The sequence below is a fragment of the Neoarius graeffei genome, chromosome 28, assembly GCF_027579695.1.
Source record: "Neoarius graeffei isolate fNeoGra1 chromosome 28, fNeoGra1.pri, whole genome shotgun sequence".
NCBI classification, from domain to species: domain Eukaryota; kingdom Metazoa; phylum Chordata; class Actinopteri; order Siluriformes; family Ariidae; genus Neoarius; species Neoarius graeffei.
Window position 1 is genome coordinate 11,738,798 of NC_083596.1, and position 17,660 is coordinate 11,756,457.

General features: G+C 38.1%; 1 protein-coding gene across 1 annotated transcript in view; it reads right to left on the reverse strand.

Moving 5' to 3' along the window:
* The window catches only part of pax8 (paired box 8), a 15,744-nt gene extending 302 nt beyond the window's left edge, over positions 1–15,442 (reverse strand). Inside the window, exons 1-10 of the mRNA XM_060913076.1 lie at positions 15,421–15,442; positions 11,725–11,890; positions 11,264–11,461; positions 11,066–11,142; positions 10,832–10,957; positions 7,873–8,042; positions 7,618–7,738; positions 7,009–7,251; positions 6,016–6,117; positions 2,673–2,759 (exon numbers count right to left, since the gene is read on the reverse strand). Coding sequence (XP_060769059.1) covers positions 2,673–2,759; positions 6,016–6,117; positions 7,009–7,251; positions 7,618–7,738; positions 7,873–8,042; positions 10,832–10,957; positions 11,066–11,142; positions 11,264–11,461; positions 11,725–11,890; positions 15,421–15,442 — 1,312 coding nt within the window. The remainder of the gene's footprint in view (positions 1–2,672; positions 2,760–6,015; positions 6,118–7,008; positions 7,252–7,617; positions 7,739–7,872; positions 8,043–10,831; positions 10,958–11,065; positions 11,143–11,263; positions 11,462–11,724; positions 11,891–15,420) is intronic.
* Positions 15,443–17,660: the final 2,218 nt, after the last annotated feature.

A 17,660-nucleotide genomic window follows, 5' to 3' on the forward strand; every position in this document is an offset into this window, starting at 1 on the left:
CTTATCCTGTTCTACAGGGTCGCAGGCAAGCTGGAGCCTATCCCAGCTGACTATGGGCGAGAGGCGGGGTACACCCTGGACAAGTTGCCAGGTCATCACAGGGCTGACACAGAGACAAACAACCATTCACACTCACATTCACACCTACGGTCAATTTAGAGTCACCAGTTAACCTAACCTGCATGTCTTTGGACTGTGGGGGAAACCGGAGCACCCGGAGGAAACCCACGCAGACAACATGCAAACTCCACACAGAAAGGCCCTCGCTGGCCACTGGGCTCGAACCCAGAACCTTCTTGCTGTGAGGCAACAGTGCTAACCACTACACCATCGTGCCGCCCCTCAGGTAAACTACAATCCATTAAATGCATGCATAATAAACCACAATTAGTCATATTTTAAACTTAAACTCCGTTGCATTTCATCAACAATTAAAATTGTTCAAAACACATAATTACTTTTATAGAAAAAAACCCTAAAAACTGTGCAGTTTGTTTTTTCTTTAATATTCTGTTTCTTTTAACACCCCACCCCCCACTCACACCCCGGCATATAATGCGGGGGGATATAGCTATCGCTGTGGCCGTCTGTCCATCCGTCTATCTGTCTGTTTGTCAACATTTTAGCTTCCGGAGCATAACTATTAGAATATTTTTTTTCTTCACAAAACCTGACAGTTATATTAAGTGACTCGAGGAGTTGTGCCTTTTAACATTTTGGGATTTCTGTCATTTTTATTTTTTCCGTATTTCCATGGCAACCAATTCAGCTTCGGAAAATTTGGAGTGGGGTTTCATGTGAGGGCGGCACGGTGGTGTAGTGGTTAGCACTGTCACCTCACAGCAAAAAGGTTCTGGGTTCGAGCCCAGCGACCGGCGAGGGCCTTTCTGTGTGGAGTTTGCATGTTCTTCCCGTGTCTGCGTGGGTTTCCTCCGGGTGCTCCGGTTTCCCCCACAGTCCAAAGACATGCAGGTTAGGCTAACTGGTGTCTCTAAATTGACCGTAGGTGTGAATGTGAGTGTGAATGGTTGTTTGTCTCCATGTATCAGCCCTGCAATGACCTGGCAACTTGTCCAGGGTGTACCCCACCTTTCGCCTATAGTCAGCTGGGATAGGCTCCAGCTTGCCTGCGACCCTGTACAGGATAAGCGGTTATGGATAATGGATGGATGGGTTTCATGTGGTGGCCAGGGGGATACGTCCTGATGACTCTTGTTTATAAGGTGTTTTGGTAAGATAAAGATATTGTTGACCAAAAAGACACCTCTACATGCCTCTTCACTAATACTGCATAGGATCATGTCCAAATTATAACTAAAATACTGTTGTTGTTGTTGTTGTTGTTTAAATTTGATAACCCAAGAATGAGAAAATATGTACTGATGTATATCAAAATCACCAACACATGCTGGTCAGTTTTCATTATGATAGGGAATAGGAAATAAAACATATCTGGTTCTTATCTGTTCAATAATAAATATCATAGACATTATCACAAAGCAGATGTTACAGAAATCCACATATAGGTTTCGATCGCTAAAGAGCAAGCCAGAGGTGACCGTGTCAACATGAAGGAAACAACATGAAAAAGAAATCTTAAGAGACTCAAAACAGACCTCGGCCTCTTCTGGGTGACACGAATAGTATGACTAGAAATCATTACTCTTCTACAAATGTCTATTCTTTTTAAAAAAAGTACTAAAAGATGTTCAGTTTGAGCAGATTGTGAATAAGAGTCTTTATGATTACAGCAGCAATTCTTAGGTTTAAATCTACAATCGTCTTTTTATAACAAAGCAAAAAACTTTCTTCAGCAACATCCTGCTATGACCTCGATGTTCTGGAATAAGGAAGACTTTTAATTCATGATCATCAAATCCAAGTCAGAGAAATATGCACAGAAAGTTGGCATGTCGTGTAAAAAAGTAAAGATTGTCATTCGATCATTTGTTGTAATTGTAGCTGTAAAAGCTCACCAGGTACAAAGTTAATGGGAGTCATGTGACTGTCCTGTAAATGTCCTCTAAAAAGGTTGGAACCTGTGTGTGTGTGTGTGTGTGTGTGTGTGTGTGTGTGTGTGTGAGAGAATAGGAATATATCACGCTTTTGACCTCATGAGGACATTTGGCTGGTCTCCACAAGGAAAACTGCTTTTTTGTCCTCATCAAAAACCGCAGCTTTAAATGTAAATATATTAAAAAGAGCCGAATTTATTTCCTTTTCTTTCCTGAGGTTATGGTCAGGGTTGGGTTTTAGGTTTTGGTGTAGCAATAATTAGCTGCATTAATTATTAAGTCAATGGAAGGGCCATACAAGGGTAGTGAGACCAACGTGTGTGTGTGTGTGTGTGTGTGTGTGTGTGTGTGTGTGTGTGTGTGTGTGTGTGTGTGGTCCATGGGATGGCATGTGACTGTGACTGAGTTCTCCTTTACTTTGTGTACAGGTCATCAGTAATTTTCCGAACGTCCTTAGAGAATAAATTATGGCTTCAGGGTGCTGTGGTGCACATCTACAGAAATCCATCTACATACAGTAAATAAGTAATGATGATGGTTTTCTGAAAATTTATGCAGAAAGAGGCAAGTATACGGTTCATGCTTAATTTCCTGCTCACGTGCCGTCAAAGTAGCATCAAAATCCATGCTACTTTTGAGGGTTTTTAAATGGCTTACCTAGTATGCTGGAGTTGGTGAATCTCCAGGCGTCGCTGTAAGACGTGTATGGTGAGTGTGTGTACGTCTGGCCCGAGTACTCAGCCCCTGCAAGAGACACACGCCTTATTAGCACTCTTTAAACACACGTGCATACATCTGCTGTAAGAGATAATACAATACTGTTCAGAAGTCTCAGGCACCCTGGTTTTTTTTTTTTCTCATATTAACTTTGTTACAGATTTCTATTTTATGACTTCTACATTATCGAGTCAATACAAAAACATTTTAGAGTCCAAATGTTCATTTTCCAGCACAAAATTAAATGTTACAGAAAAAAAGTTTGTATCTGAGCATCATATTATATAAGAGCACACTTTTCAGATTAAAAAAGAAAACATAATGAAGGCTACTGGGTTTTGGTGCAAAATGAAGAAGCGAGTGTGACAGTCAAAGTGTCCAGAAGAACTGGGGCTGGTTCTGGAAGATGCTCAGTAAAACCTACAGCTCACTTCCTTATCAAACTGCACTCACTGGACCTCAGACTAATTTTTTTTTAAGCAAAGGGTCGTCTCACACCAAACATTGACTTTCTTTCATTTATTATGGCTTACTGCTTACCGTTTATAGCATTTTTTAACATTGAAACATTTCATTTCATTATTTTTTAAGCCATTTTAAGGTCAACAGCATTTCTTTGCATGTGCCAAAGACTTTTACACAGCACTGTATATTACAGATATAATATAAAGATAACTGAAACTTTCATATGCATTCTTATGAGTTGTATAGTAGTGGGCTGGACGGGATTACAGTTTAATGATTCACTTCCAAACGATCTGTTTAGACCTAATTTAGATCTAATTCAGACCACCCATGCTCCCAGAATGAGCTAATACTTGATCCATATAATCCTCTAATTTTTCAGGATGTCTAAAAGTCTTCCTTAGCTAATCTTTGTTAATTTATCAAAGCGTCCATGTATATAAACTTGTTCAAACGTTGCTGCAACGTTGTTTGAGTTCTACAGATCTTAACACTAATGTTCCCATAGCATTTTGTCTAGCTGGGAATATTTAGTAAGTAATAATAACGGTAAGAATAACGTCATCAAACAAACCATTATTATACCTTGCAGGAATGTTATTTTAGGAATGTTTGTCGAACGTTGTACTAACGTTCTCTGTTTTTATTTAATTTATTTATTAAATTAATCTTCTTAAATTAATCTAATTAATCTTAATTTAATTTAGTCTAATTAATCTTTAATTAAATTAAATGAATCTAATTAATGAAATTAAAATTTCATGTAATTTATGTATTAAATGACTAAATAAGTTGTGAATTGTCTTTCACAGACATAACATTCATAGTATAATGCTTGTAAATATTACATAGCATTTCTAAACATTTTGACAACATTGCTGCAACATTTCAAGTTCTATGAACATTAACACTAATACTCCCATAATGTTAGGGTGGGGTTTTTTGTTTTGTTTTTTGTCCAAATGGGAATATTGTGTATATAATATAAAAGCAATAATAACATCGTAAAAGGAATCACTGTTTAAGCCAGAACCTTACAGTAACGTTACAGTATATTTGGGGATGTAAGAACATTGATAGAACGTTCTGAAAACATTGTAATAATGTTCTGTGTATTTTTTTTTTTTTTGCATGAAATGCCTAAATAAGGAGTGAATTGCCTTAAACTGAATTTACATGGACTTTGATTTTAGGCTGCAAACATTCTTAAATGGTGTCTGTTTTTTGGTCTTTTATAAAATTTAAGTACATCTGAGTCAAATTGAATTTTACACACCCTAGATAATACAATACACAGTGTGAGAAATGAGCATTAACATGCTTATGTACCTTATATACCTTCTCATGATTTTGTATATTGAAAATATACATTTTAACCAAACGTGGCTAAGCAACAGCAAATACTCTTGTTGGTTAAAGCCACTCTGAAGGTAAGGCCGTAGGATGTGAATTATTTTGAGAATTTTATTATATTTGGTATGTCATAACTACAAATTTGAAGAATGAATTTCAATTTAAGTGATAAAAGTAACGCAGGCCCTGGTTTCAAATCACAGCTGGGCCAGGCGGCACTTTAAGTTAAGTGCATCCACACGGTGAAAAAGACACTTCAGATTTATTCGCGCTTGTAAATCGATTTGCCTGATTTATTAAATAGTGTCGTTTAATTTGAAGGAATCATCAACTACATAGCTGCTTTTGCACTCTCTCAGCTGTGAGGTTTCCCTGGCACTTATGGATGCCTGTTTGTCCTTCTTCCGCCTTAGCACATCATTCACTTGGCGGTTAAGAGCACCGTGTAAACCATTAATCCCGTGACCAGGTGGAGGGCTGGGAGGGTAAAAATCCCTCCGCTCACTGGTGCGTACACCTAGCCTCCTCCGGCGTCCTTTCTCAAGTGCCCCCCACCACCGCCACCACTCTGCTCTGCCCTCTTGGTGTCCCTCATTTCCCTCCTCTTCCTTCTTTAGCCCTTCACGCTCTTGCTGTTGCTTTTCCTTTTTTCTTTTCTTTAAACATTCCAATATCTAATTGGTAATTATGTCAGTTGGATTGATTCCTCCCGTGCTTAGCCTCCCTAACTCCTCCCCCCCCACCACCACCGAGGCTTGGGGAGTAATTGTGTATGAATGTTTCCTCTCAGCAAGCCCACCAGAAAAATAATAAATCAGACCCTCTCATTTCGCGCTTCGGAGAACAGACTTCAAATAAAAAAAAAAAAAACAGACTGGGTCGCTGCGCTGCGCTGCACCACACCACACAGACTTCCTAACAGACCAGACTCTCTGAGTCCCCTTTTGTCTTTTCTTTAACTTCCATAAACACTTATACACACGTGTACATGTGTAAATATGTCGGATATTTGTTTAGCCCTTCCTGGATGCCACCCATCACTATTTCACTTTTCCCTTTGTGTGGCCTCATAGTTCCCATGGCAATGTGTGGGGTGGGTGGCATCAAGGGGGGGGGGGGGGGGGTGGAGGAGGATACAGGCATCTGGGTCCACCCTCTGGCGCGATGCAGTTCACCAAAGCGACCAGGGTACTCATTAACCCACCTCTCCTTCCTGTTAAGCATTCTCTTCCTCACTCGAAGTCCCTTGCTTTTCTTTATCTTTATCTTTCTTTTCCTCTTTCCTTGAGCCAAGTTCATCTAATACCACGTCATCCTCTAACTGTATTCTAATTTTATAAACTCACACGCATCTATGTAGTTTAAAAATCGCCTCACAATCCAAAATCCAGGACAATTATTAATTTGTGAAGTGACAAATTACTATAAAGTGTGTGCTGTAGTGTGTGCAGCATCAGTACCCTACCTGTTACCATTCCCGTGATAGCCGAGGACGAGTAACCTGTCTGTCCGGCTGACGGGATGTGTGGAGGATATCCAGGGAGGGTGGAACTCACCATGTCTCGCCCTGTGTGTGTAAAAAAAAAAAAGAAAAAGAAATGCTTATATGAGTATTATACACTCTGTGTGGTTGTGTTAGCATCCTGAAGATGGATTACGTTTCAAAGAAATGTTGCTGACGGGGATACAGTGTCAGAGCAATGCATAAATTAGTGTGAAGTAAAGCAAAATAAGATGTGCATGCCAATGCCCTTAACAAAAACACATCAATATACAGCTATATTTTTGGCCCATTGGATTATTTGCTGTGAGCAAATGTTGCATTTTGGACTTTTGTGGACCCAAGCACAACAGCACAACACAACAAATGGTCATAAAAAATACACAAAATGGTATGAAGGTGTGAAAATGGGGCTGATTTCTTTCTAGCCCAGACTACAGATTCATGCAACCTATCAGTGATAGTCTTGTCAGGTGATTACACTGAGATATAAAATGCTCCCTAGATTTGATCTCCATTTGGGCTGACATATCTGGAACATAAGAAGGTGCAGATGAAATACAGTTGGGGATGTAATGAACGTTGATTATTTACTCTACTAGCCATTTTTGTGATGTAATCCAGTGATATTACAGTAGATTTTCATGACTGTTGGGGAAGCTGTGGCCTAATGGTTAGCTTTGGGACCAAAAGGCCACTATTTGATTCCTTAGACCAAAAGGTCACTGGTTTGATTCCCTGGACCAGCAGGAATGGCTGAAATTCCCTTGAGCAAGGTACCTAACCCCCAACTGCTCCCCAGACTGCTCTGGGTATGTTGTAAGTCACTCTGGATAAGAGCATCTGCAAAATGTCATTAACGTAATGCTTCTAAGGGTACTGATAACTAGCTAGTGGGAGTAAAATGATATCTAAATATGGTTTAAAAAGGATATCTGATTCTTTTTTTTTTTTTACCTGTAATAAGAGACTGGCTGCTGAACTGGCTGTACACTGGTGCATGATGGGGAAATGAGTTGAAGGTATGAGAGAAATGCATGGAACTGCTGCCACTGTTACCCATGGACACTGGCGATGGAGCCGAAATGGCGCCCATTTCCAAAAACGCCGAGTTGGCAATAATGTTGGGCGAGGGGCTTGAGCTGGCCCCGTCTGGTGACAGTTCCTGTTTCAGGCAGATGGGAAGGGGCTGTAGGGCATCTGAGGTGGAGCCATGCATGTGATGGACAGGCGAGAGAATGAAATAATGGTGTTAACTTAACATGAAAGTGAAGTGGCAATGGGTTTTCCAAGTAACAAATAAAACTGTGATTCAAGCAAATGAAATAATGGAGAGCTTTGATTGGCATATGATGTGATACGCAAACCTCCGCACCTGCTTTTATGGGTCACTGTAATTAGCTCATTTTTATTTCATAATGCATGAATGAGCATGAGAGGGTAAAGCCACCCACTTAGCACAGTGACCGGCTTATTCATGCATAAGATTATTATGACAGGTATTGTGTTGAGAAATAATTGGGTTGGTTTTAGAGTGTTTTTTTTTTTAATCTGGCCAATCATCACCTGTCACAACTGTGTAGCCTTGGTGTGTTGCTAGGTTTCGACCAATGGCGGCGCTGGATGTTGCGAGGCTGCTCTTGCCTTCCTCTAGACTTCCGTTGAGGAGAGAGAGAGGATACAGAGACTGGTAGGGGAAAAAAACAGGCACGAAATAAAATAAATGTTGAGAATTTAGTCATGTATATACAGTATCTCAGTATATTTCATATATCATATGTCATAATGTATAGTAAAAGTCCTCTTCTGTGCCATATGTACCTGCTCAGACTTGCCAGCGGTGGTAGAACCGAATGTGTCGGAGGTATAGTGGTGCCTCTCAAAGCCACAGTCCAGGTGCTGCGATGAGAAATGTTCAGGCCTCAGCTGCTTCCTCGGTCCACCACCACTGCCCTGAGAGTCCACGCTGTGCCGACAGCTCTCCTGGTCACCTAGGAGAAGATACAAACCATTGTACGCCAATAGGTCAATGAGTAATTGTTTGTTGTCACTGGAGTTGGTTGGTAACAGTTACAGTGCGTTAAGTTGCATGATTACCTTTGAACAAAAACACTGAACAAAAAATTAATCAAACTGTAATTAAAGATGAAGGGCGTTCATCTTATTTGAGTAGAAAACATGCAAATAGAGGCACCAAACTGTGGCTTAATTCGCTTGAGACTGGGATGGTTCCTTCAAGGATACATCTTTTGGATCTTTTTTGCCTTTATATATATATTCCCTTTAGAGCTTATTTCAAAGTACATAATTAGATGTTAGGGCTCATGGTTAAAGTGAAATGGAGTGCTGCATTCACACTATCATTGGTAGATTGCGAGTTCAAATCCCAATGATGCCACAACCATTCATGGCCAGAGTCTAGAGAGAAAAAATTGGTCACGATGCAAGCCAATCATGGGTGTCTGTTTAGCTCATGGATGTAGAGGAGGGTGAATAGTGCTTTCCTCTGAGTGTGTTATCCTGCCCTGTGCATTTTTTTTTCACAGCAGGTAAAAAAAAAAAACATGCGGCTTTCACATATCTTGGCAGAAGTACTATATATTTTAGCCATCACTCTCACTGGTTGGTAGCTGTCATATGATGGGAAGAGCTGGCTAGTGGGCTGGGAATTGGTGGCCAAATTAAGGAGAAAAAAAAGCAGAAAATGTCCAAAAAAGGAAATATTCCATATTATTATTATTATTATACATATAGGACACTTTTTCGATGGAATAAAAACGTGTTTTATTCCCTTCTAGCGGGTTTCATTCATGTGGTTTGATAGCATGCAATATTGTTAGCATATCGCTTATCCTACATGTATTACATCACTCTATGTCTACCCAATGGAGAATGAGCGTTGAATATGGTTTCCAATATTGCATGGTTGTCAAGATAACATGACGTCACATGTCGGAGACGTAAAACATCCGCGCTAGTGAGCGACTGTGACAACAAACATAGCCACCAGGTTTGCTTGGTTAAATACGGAAGATTTTGAGAAAATTTTGAAAGAGAAAGACGCGTTGAACACCTGAAAGGAATGTATAATAATCTCATCTCATTATCTCTAGCCACTTTATCCTGTTCTACAGGGTTGCAGGCAAGCTGGAGCCTTTCCCAGCTGACTATGGGCGAAAGGCGGGGTACACCCTGGACAAGTCGCCAGGTCATCACAGGGCTGACACATAGACACAGACAACCATTCACACTCACATTCACACCTACGGTCAATTTAGAGTCACCAGTTAACCTAACCTGCATGTCTTTGGACTGTGGAGGAAACCAGAGCACCCGGAGGAAACCCACGCGGACACAGGGAGAACATGCAAACTCCGCACAGAAAGGCCCTCGCCGGCCACGGGGCTCGAACCCAGACCTTCTTGCTGTGAGGCGACAGCGCTAACCACTACACCACCGTGCCACCCATGTATAATAACAATAATAATAATGGCTGGTTCTTTGTTGTGGTATATCAGATATATTCCATTCAGCTACTCGTCTTTGACCTGTTTAATATCATGCTAGCTGAATGGAATATATCTGATATACCATGACAAAAAGCCAGCCAAACTTATTTAAAAATTTTGTTCATTGATAAGGACAAAAAATGTTTACCTTGGGGGGAAAAGTGCTTTATATTTATTTTTTAATCTATTTCTATTTATAGAGCTACAGCTGTATATAAGTTTTAATAGAAGTCTCACAATCCAAAGCACTTTTTCACAATTTATATTTTTTGATATATAAACTTCACATTAATATCTGAACATATATTAAGGGCTGTATGATTAACACACTTAATTTAACACAATTTTTTTTTTTTTTTTTGGACAGTGAATACAAAATGTGTAATGAACCAAGGGAAGAGGTAGATTTTTAAAGTGCAGATTAAATCCTTAAGTGATTTATACAGTGTCAGAGATTTGTAGTATATATGCCGTAGCAGTCGAAAGTTTATACACCCCTACACATTCACAGGTTTTTCTGTATTACCGTTTTCTACACTGCAGAATAATACTGAAGGCACCAAAACTCTGAAACAACACACACATGGAACAGACACGGAGCTATTATGACGAACAAAAAGTGTTTTAACATTAAATGTAACTAATTTTTTTAACAACTGAACAATAAACTTAACTAATTTTCTTTTGCTAAACAGTCATATTAAAAGCTTATAATTAAAAAGTCTCAGCATGTACAAAAACATGTCTAAAAGATGTACACTTAAGAATAACAAGCAAAAGTACAGGGATGGGTTTCGCCAAAAGCATCGTAGCCCAAAGATCATTGTTAAATAGTAGAGCGAGCATCACAATGAACACTTTCTCTCTTAGTTAAGATGCTCTTAGCGTTAAGAGGCTTTTGGGAAACCCACCCCAGATTAGTGCCTTGTTCAGCTGTGTAGACCAGTGTTATTATGAATGCTGAAGATAATACTATATTGAGTCATTATGAGTTGAGGTTTCTAGATTACATATATTTCTGTTTACATACTACAGCAGCAGATGCACGGCTGATGCAGCACTTTTGGGCGAAACATCCTGTTTCTCTGAAAGCTTTGTTTATTATGCCTGGATTTTTACTAGATCTTCTGTTATTTCTGAAATAAAATGCAGCTGCTTCCTGGATTCATCTTCAAATAATGTCACGAGTTTCTCTTTATTTGCTTTCATTTAATCCTGAGAGGCAGCAGTTAACTATTATCCAAAGTGAACTGTGCGTAGCATGTGCTTACTGTCGTCATGACTCCTCTTGCCTTCTGAGCTGGCCTGTGGAATACCCAGCAGGCCGCTAATGGAGTAGGTGGAACCCAGAGAGTCGGATTGAGGCGACTCGGGAGGGGTCACCGCCGAACTTGGAACTGAGAAGACATACAATAATCATGATTAAATATGAAAAGCTGGAAATAATTAACGAGATGTTAAAGGCTGGGAGTTTTCGAGTTGAGTGTGGAATTAATGTCACCTACTTAGTGTGTGACCTGGGCTGAGGCTTTTGCTCTCCAAGGGAACATTAAATGGTTGTTGCACCTTGGTCCGGATGATCCTGAAACATATTGGAGGCAATGATGTGAATGAAATATATTAATATTAAACGATATCATAGCCAAATATGAATTCTTGTCTTTATTTTAAAGTTTTTGTGCATTTTTTTCTCCATGTGTTACCTGTTTATGGAACTAACGCTGGGCACCGTGTCACTGTCACACACTCCCTCAGCCAGGAGCCTGTCTCTGATTTCCCAGGCGAACATGGTGGGATTCTGTCGCTTGTACTCTGCAATCTTGTCCACCACTTTCGGGGTGGCCACCTTTGGCTTGGAGCCACCGATCACTCCAGGTTTTATGCTTCCTGTCTCGTAGTATCTGAGATGAGCAAAGATGGTCAAATTAAATATATAGTAATAAGACATTTCTGTAGAAAGCTATGAACTTTCATACAGTTATATGAATGTTAATAACAGACAGCACCCCTATTATCAACATCTACAATAGACTTTTTAATTTACTCCGAACTGTATAAATAAAATATCCTGACTTCTTGGGGGTTTTTTTTTGTATACCCCATGCCTTATATTGACCTTGAGACTTTCTCAAAGACACTCTGAACTAAATTTCTGGCCTCTCACCTGCCCAGGATCTTGCTGACACAGCCATGGCTGACCCGCAGCTGACGGGAGATGTCGCAGGGCCGAACGCCCTGGTGAGCCATGTCCACAATGCGCTGCCGGATGACCTCCGGAAGCGGGCGTCCATTTACAAACATGCCGCCTAGTTGATTAAGACCCCCATGCCCTGGGGGAGAGAGGGGGATGAATATACATAAATGTCATGGTACCTGTACTGGACCTGATTCCACTCTGGAAGACACTCTGGAATCTGGTCAGTCAGAATGAAAGTACACCTGGTACGTGACATAAGCACAGACTTGAGAGTCATTTCTGTGAATAATGAACATGTTAATTTATTTCAATTCTCTTAAAGGACACTTCAATATGAGTTCTGTTTTGTGAAGTCAGTAACTCTGAAAATCAAATCAGTGCTTATTTTTTGATTCACAAAATCTTATGCATATCAAAGAGTACACTGAAACTTGTGGAAAATAACCTGAATATGTTTCACATGAATGAAAATGGGCAAAACAATTTTTTTACACATAGCATCGAAAAGTATTAGCTTTCATGTATATACTAGTAAGTCTGTATTACTGGGTGGAGGGGGGGAGAAAAAGAAAAACACGAATGGCTCATCCATTACACAGTGTGTCTCCACTTTACATGGACACAACTCAGGAAAGAGCAACCAAGGACACATTTTCTTTTCAAAGCAGTGATTAAAAAGCCAAAAGTAATCACTTATGCCAATTAATTAGGCTATACAATATGAATTTTGTCACAACATGGAGCTTATTTTAAAATAAACAAAAATGTACATGAGCAAAATCTTATGAAATGTTATGAATAAGATTGGCGTTAGCAGTTGGAGCTTTTTTTATGACTTAATTTGTGTCAAATTTATGAATTCACTCTTATTGTTTGTACCAGTATAGCAGTATTAGACATGTGTGAAAAAACAAACAAACAAACAAACAAACCCCACAAAAACAGCAACAACAAAAAACGCACATCACTGCAACTTTTTTCGAAGAACTAATAAGCTTTTTTTTTTCTTTTGGTCAATTTACCTAATAATGGTACAAATAATATTACAAATATAGGCTATTTTCTATCATTTTGAAATATAATAATAATAATAATAATAATAATAATAATAATAATAATAAAACCGACACATACGGATGTATTCCATTTCTGTACACATTATTATTATTATTATTATTATTATTATTATAATCAACAACAACAACAATAATACTACTACTACTACTACTACTACTAATAATAATAATAATAATAATAATAATAATAAATGTGTACAGAAATGGAATACATTTGTATGTCATAGTTTTATTATTATTATTATTATTATTATTAATAATAATAATAATAATAATAATAATAATAATAATAATAATAATAATAATAAATGTGTACAGAAATGGAGTACATTCATATGAGTGTCACAGTTTTATTATTACTGTTGCTGTTGTTGTTGTTGTTGTAAACAAAGCTAATGAATACCCAGTTTAATACAAGATCCTGTATAATATGAGCAAATAACACAACTAATTAATAGCTCATAACTAAGTTAAGCTCTAGGTCTACTTCAGAGAGAGAGAGAGAGAGAGAGAGATTGTACTGTATAGTTTGTATTGATTGTATTGTTTTTAAATACATATAGTTTTGTGAATACTCATATACATCAACCAGTTTTATTTAAAGCAATAATAATAATAATAATAATAATAATAATAATAATAATAATAATAATAATAATAAAATAGTCCCTCTGTGGTGAGCCTCAGTAACTCGCTTAGAATTTCGTTGCTTTTAATTTCGCCCTATTCAGTACCTTGTGTCTCCTTTCAGCTCCCCCCAGCTTTCATTTCCACATCAAACGGCACCATTAACGCTGCTAGCCGAGTGTGTAAAACTCCTCGCCAAGCTTCAGCAAGCGGCAGGATATTAAAGTGGAGCCACCCCAAGGGACCACCGCGCTCTCTCTCTCTCTCTCACACACACACCAGCATGGCCTGGAAGCTATCTCATTATATATATATATATATATATATATATATATATATATATATATATATATATATATATATATATATATATGCTGTATTTTTTCTTAAATCCGACTTATGACATAAGAATATGAACAGTTTTATAGAAATAAATTCGTTGAAGAAATCGACTTTTTAAATCTAGTATTATGAGTACACCCATGTGAACCATTATAGGCCTAATTTCCATAATAATAATAATAATAATAATAATAATAATAATAGCCTATGACTGATATCTGACTTAATAGCTGCTGCTGCACGTTTGCTGAATTTGATATGAGGCAATTATCTCAGCCTGTTAAGGTAATTATGGAAAAAAGAAAGATGTTTCAAATCTCTGCACAATCAATTCAGCTAATGAATGATACAACTAATAGCTTACAATCAAAGCATTTGTGCTAAATATTAGCCTATTACCCAGGGTAGACAAGATTTGGATATATAGATTTACACACACACACTCTCTCTCTCTCTCTCTATATATATATATATATATATATATATATATATATATATATATATATATATATAGGAACACATCGCATCAGGCTACAATTTTTTTTTAAATGTCACAATTTAACCTTTGATTGCAGGATTACATAGAAATCCAAGACGGTCCTTTTCAATCAGGAAGAATTGGTTTGTTATTGAGAATAGATAGATAGATAGATAGATAGATAGATAGATAGATAGATAGATAGATAGATAGATAGATAGATAGATAGATAGATAGATAGATAGATTAATTCACGCAAGTGAAGTGCCAGTATATTGTCTCTATTTAATATATACACTAAAGCCGAAATTGAACGACTTCAGAAATGATTTTAAAGATTTAATTTGCTTTCTGTCCCTATACTAAAGCTCGTGCCAGATGTAAAATTATTGTTAAATATCCCAGGTATTAAATATGATAAAGTTTTAAAGCGCACACTGAGGGAAATATTTCCAAATCATGTGCACGAAAAAATATTCGCTCACTAAAACACTAAACACACACACACACACACACGAAACCTTTCATTCACTATCACATAAAGTCTCGAGCTCATAAACTGCCAAGACAAATAGCACCAAATGTGCAATGTTTTTCAGAATATTCTTACAAAAAGTATTTATCTCTGAAAAAAACGAGCCTTTTGAATTACTTTTCAATAAAATAACAAGATCATTGTTTAAACATGAGTCATATGAGGTTTTTATTGGGATTAATTCCACAATGATTATAGAAATGTGTAGAATTTCTCTGGCGGTTTTATGATTTTTATGTTTTGTTTTTGCGTGGGACATTTTTACAAAACAAATGCATTTTAAAATAAACAGACTATCAGACAAACATATTTACTAGCCTATAGGTAAACAAACCAGCTATTTATGCAGACATGGCTGTTATTCTAGTTTATTATTATTATTATTATTATTATTATTATTATTATTATTATTATTATTATTATGTAGAGTTTACTGATCTTAGACATTACAGGAAAGACAGTGATTAGGCTTTAGATTTAAAATGATTCCTCCTGACATCCTGTACTTCCTGGTAGCCTGTTTTAAAGCCTGTTTTAGACATTTTTTAAAATGATTATATAGATTTAAAACTTCACAGAATGAAGATGTAATTCGTATTGTTTACCTCTGCCGGTTGTGTTGGACATTGCTCAGTGCTGTGGGCCGCTTTAGTCCTGGGGTAAAAGTCGGAGTGTCACTTTAATTTGGTTGCTTTTAGTCCATATGGGGCTTCGCCTGGTGTGGAAACGCTCCTTTAAATTCTCTGCAAAAGGACATAGTGGTCAACATTGATTTTCTAGTTAAAATATATCTTATTGGTGGATGTCTTAATCTGTTTTATGCCATGCCGCATGTTATAGGCTGTTATGCCTGTTTATGATCCTGATTTCAGAAGGGCTTCGAACACAGCTTGGCGAGTTTAATTCAAGCCCGGGATTATAACTCGATTGCCTTATTAGACACTAATTTTAACTGAAGATAGAAGTTTGCAATTATTATGATTATAATTATTATTAGTAGTATATTTTTTATATCACGTAGTCTATAGGTGATCTCGATGAATCGATTCGATTAGTCGTTAATTGAAACGAAAGCCGAAGACGCAAAAAAAGAGAGAGAAATAAATTCCTTGAAATAAGTAAATAAAAAGACAAATGGAACCAAAAAACAAATTTAGTTACCTTCTGTGTCGGACTATTGTTCCAGGACAAACAAATCGCAATTATGTCCTCAAGTCACTTCGAATAAAGTACATGAAGTATTTGAGCTTCTCGAAACAAGAGCACAGATGTGCAGGAGCTGCTGTCAGGCGCGCGTGCATGCGTGTGTGTGTGTGTGTGTTTGTATACGTGTGTGTGTGTGTGTGTGTGTGTGTGTATACTGTGTGTGTAGTGTGTATGTGTGGTTTTATCCCGCCGCCTCTCACAGCACTGGCCCGGTGACGCGATCCGGTCCAGCTATTGGATGATGGATGTGAGTGGGCGGTCCGCGTGCCCTGATGGCGTAGGAAAAGGGGGCGTGGTCTTGGCTCGAGCGAGGTCTGTGGGCCGGCGGCTGATTCGGCGACAGCAGCTCGCGCAGTGACCGAGAGATACGTCAACGTTTGCGGAAATATTTGTCAGTGATCCGGGCTGTTTGCATTCAGCGTGTCTTTGATTAGATTTTCAGAGAAGATGTGACATGACTCCCGGGGATGTGTGAACGCCGCCTCATTTAGGCCCACGGCGTGCGTTTTTACACACAATTTAGTCCTTGATTTGCAGCGATGTGTCATTACTCCAAATAGGCTCTGTACTGTACTATACACTATTATATCCTATTTCTAACAAACTACCTGCATGATCTGTTTATCTCATGCACATGCTGTCTATCAGGGGCGAAGATCTTTTAAAACATTTAAGTCATTTTACTTACTTACTTACTTACTTACTTACTTACTTACTTACTTACTTACTTACTTACTTACTTACTTACTTACACTCCATAATAAAGCTGAGTGATTAAACACTCTCAGAAAAAAAGTACTTTATGGACCTTCCCTTGACTTTTGTACCTTTAATATAGCACACAGTGTACCCAAATCACAGTCTGCACTAAATGTACAAAAGATGCCACTCAGAGACAAGGGGGCAGTTTAGTGCCCTTTTCCTTCAGACTGTAGGAACACAGCTAGTGCTTGAGAAATGTATAAAAGTTAATAAAACGTATACTTAAAAATGGATATGAGCTGTGTAAGAAATGCAAAGTTATACATTATTATTATTATTAGTAGTAGTAGCAGTAGTAGTAGTGTCATCACAAGTCTCTCAAATACATATGTTTATTGCCCCTATTGTTTTTTTCTTTTTCATTAATTGAAAGTAATTTTTAATCTGCACCGTGTTGGTGATGCTGAGGAGAGAGAGAGAGAGAGAGAGAGAGAGAGAGAGAGAGAGAGAGAGTATCTGCTGAGGGAATGACTGTTTACAGTTCCTATAATCTATAGTGTAAGTAGATGTAACTATACACGGTTAAAAATCAAGGTGTGTGTGTGTGTGTGTGTGTGTGTGTGTGTGTGTGTGTGTGTGTGTGTGTGTGTGTGTGTGTGAGAGAGAGAGATAGAGAGAAAGAGAGAGAGAGAGAGAGAGAGAGAGAGAGAGAGAGAGAGAATCTGTTAAGGGAATGACTGTTTACAGTTCCTATAATCTATAATGTAAGTAGATGTAACTATACACGGTTAAAAATCAAGGTGTGTGTGTGTGTGTGTGTGTGTGTGTGTGTGTGTGTGTGTGTGTGTGTGTGTGTGTGTGAGAGAGAGAGAGAGAGAGAGAGAGAGAGAGAGAGAGAGAGAGAGAGAGAGAATCTGTTGAGGGAATGACTGTTTAC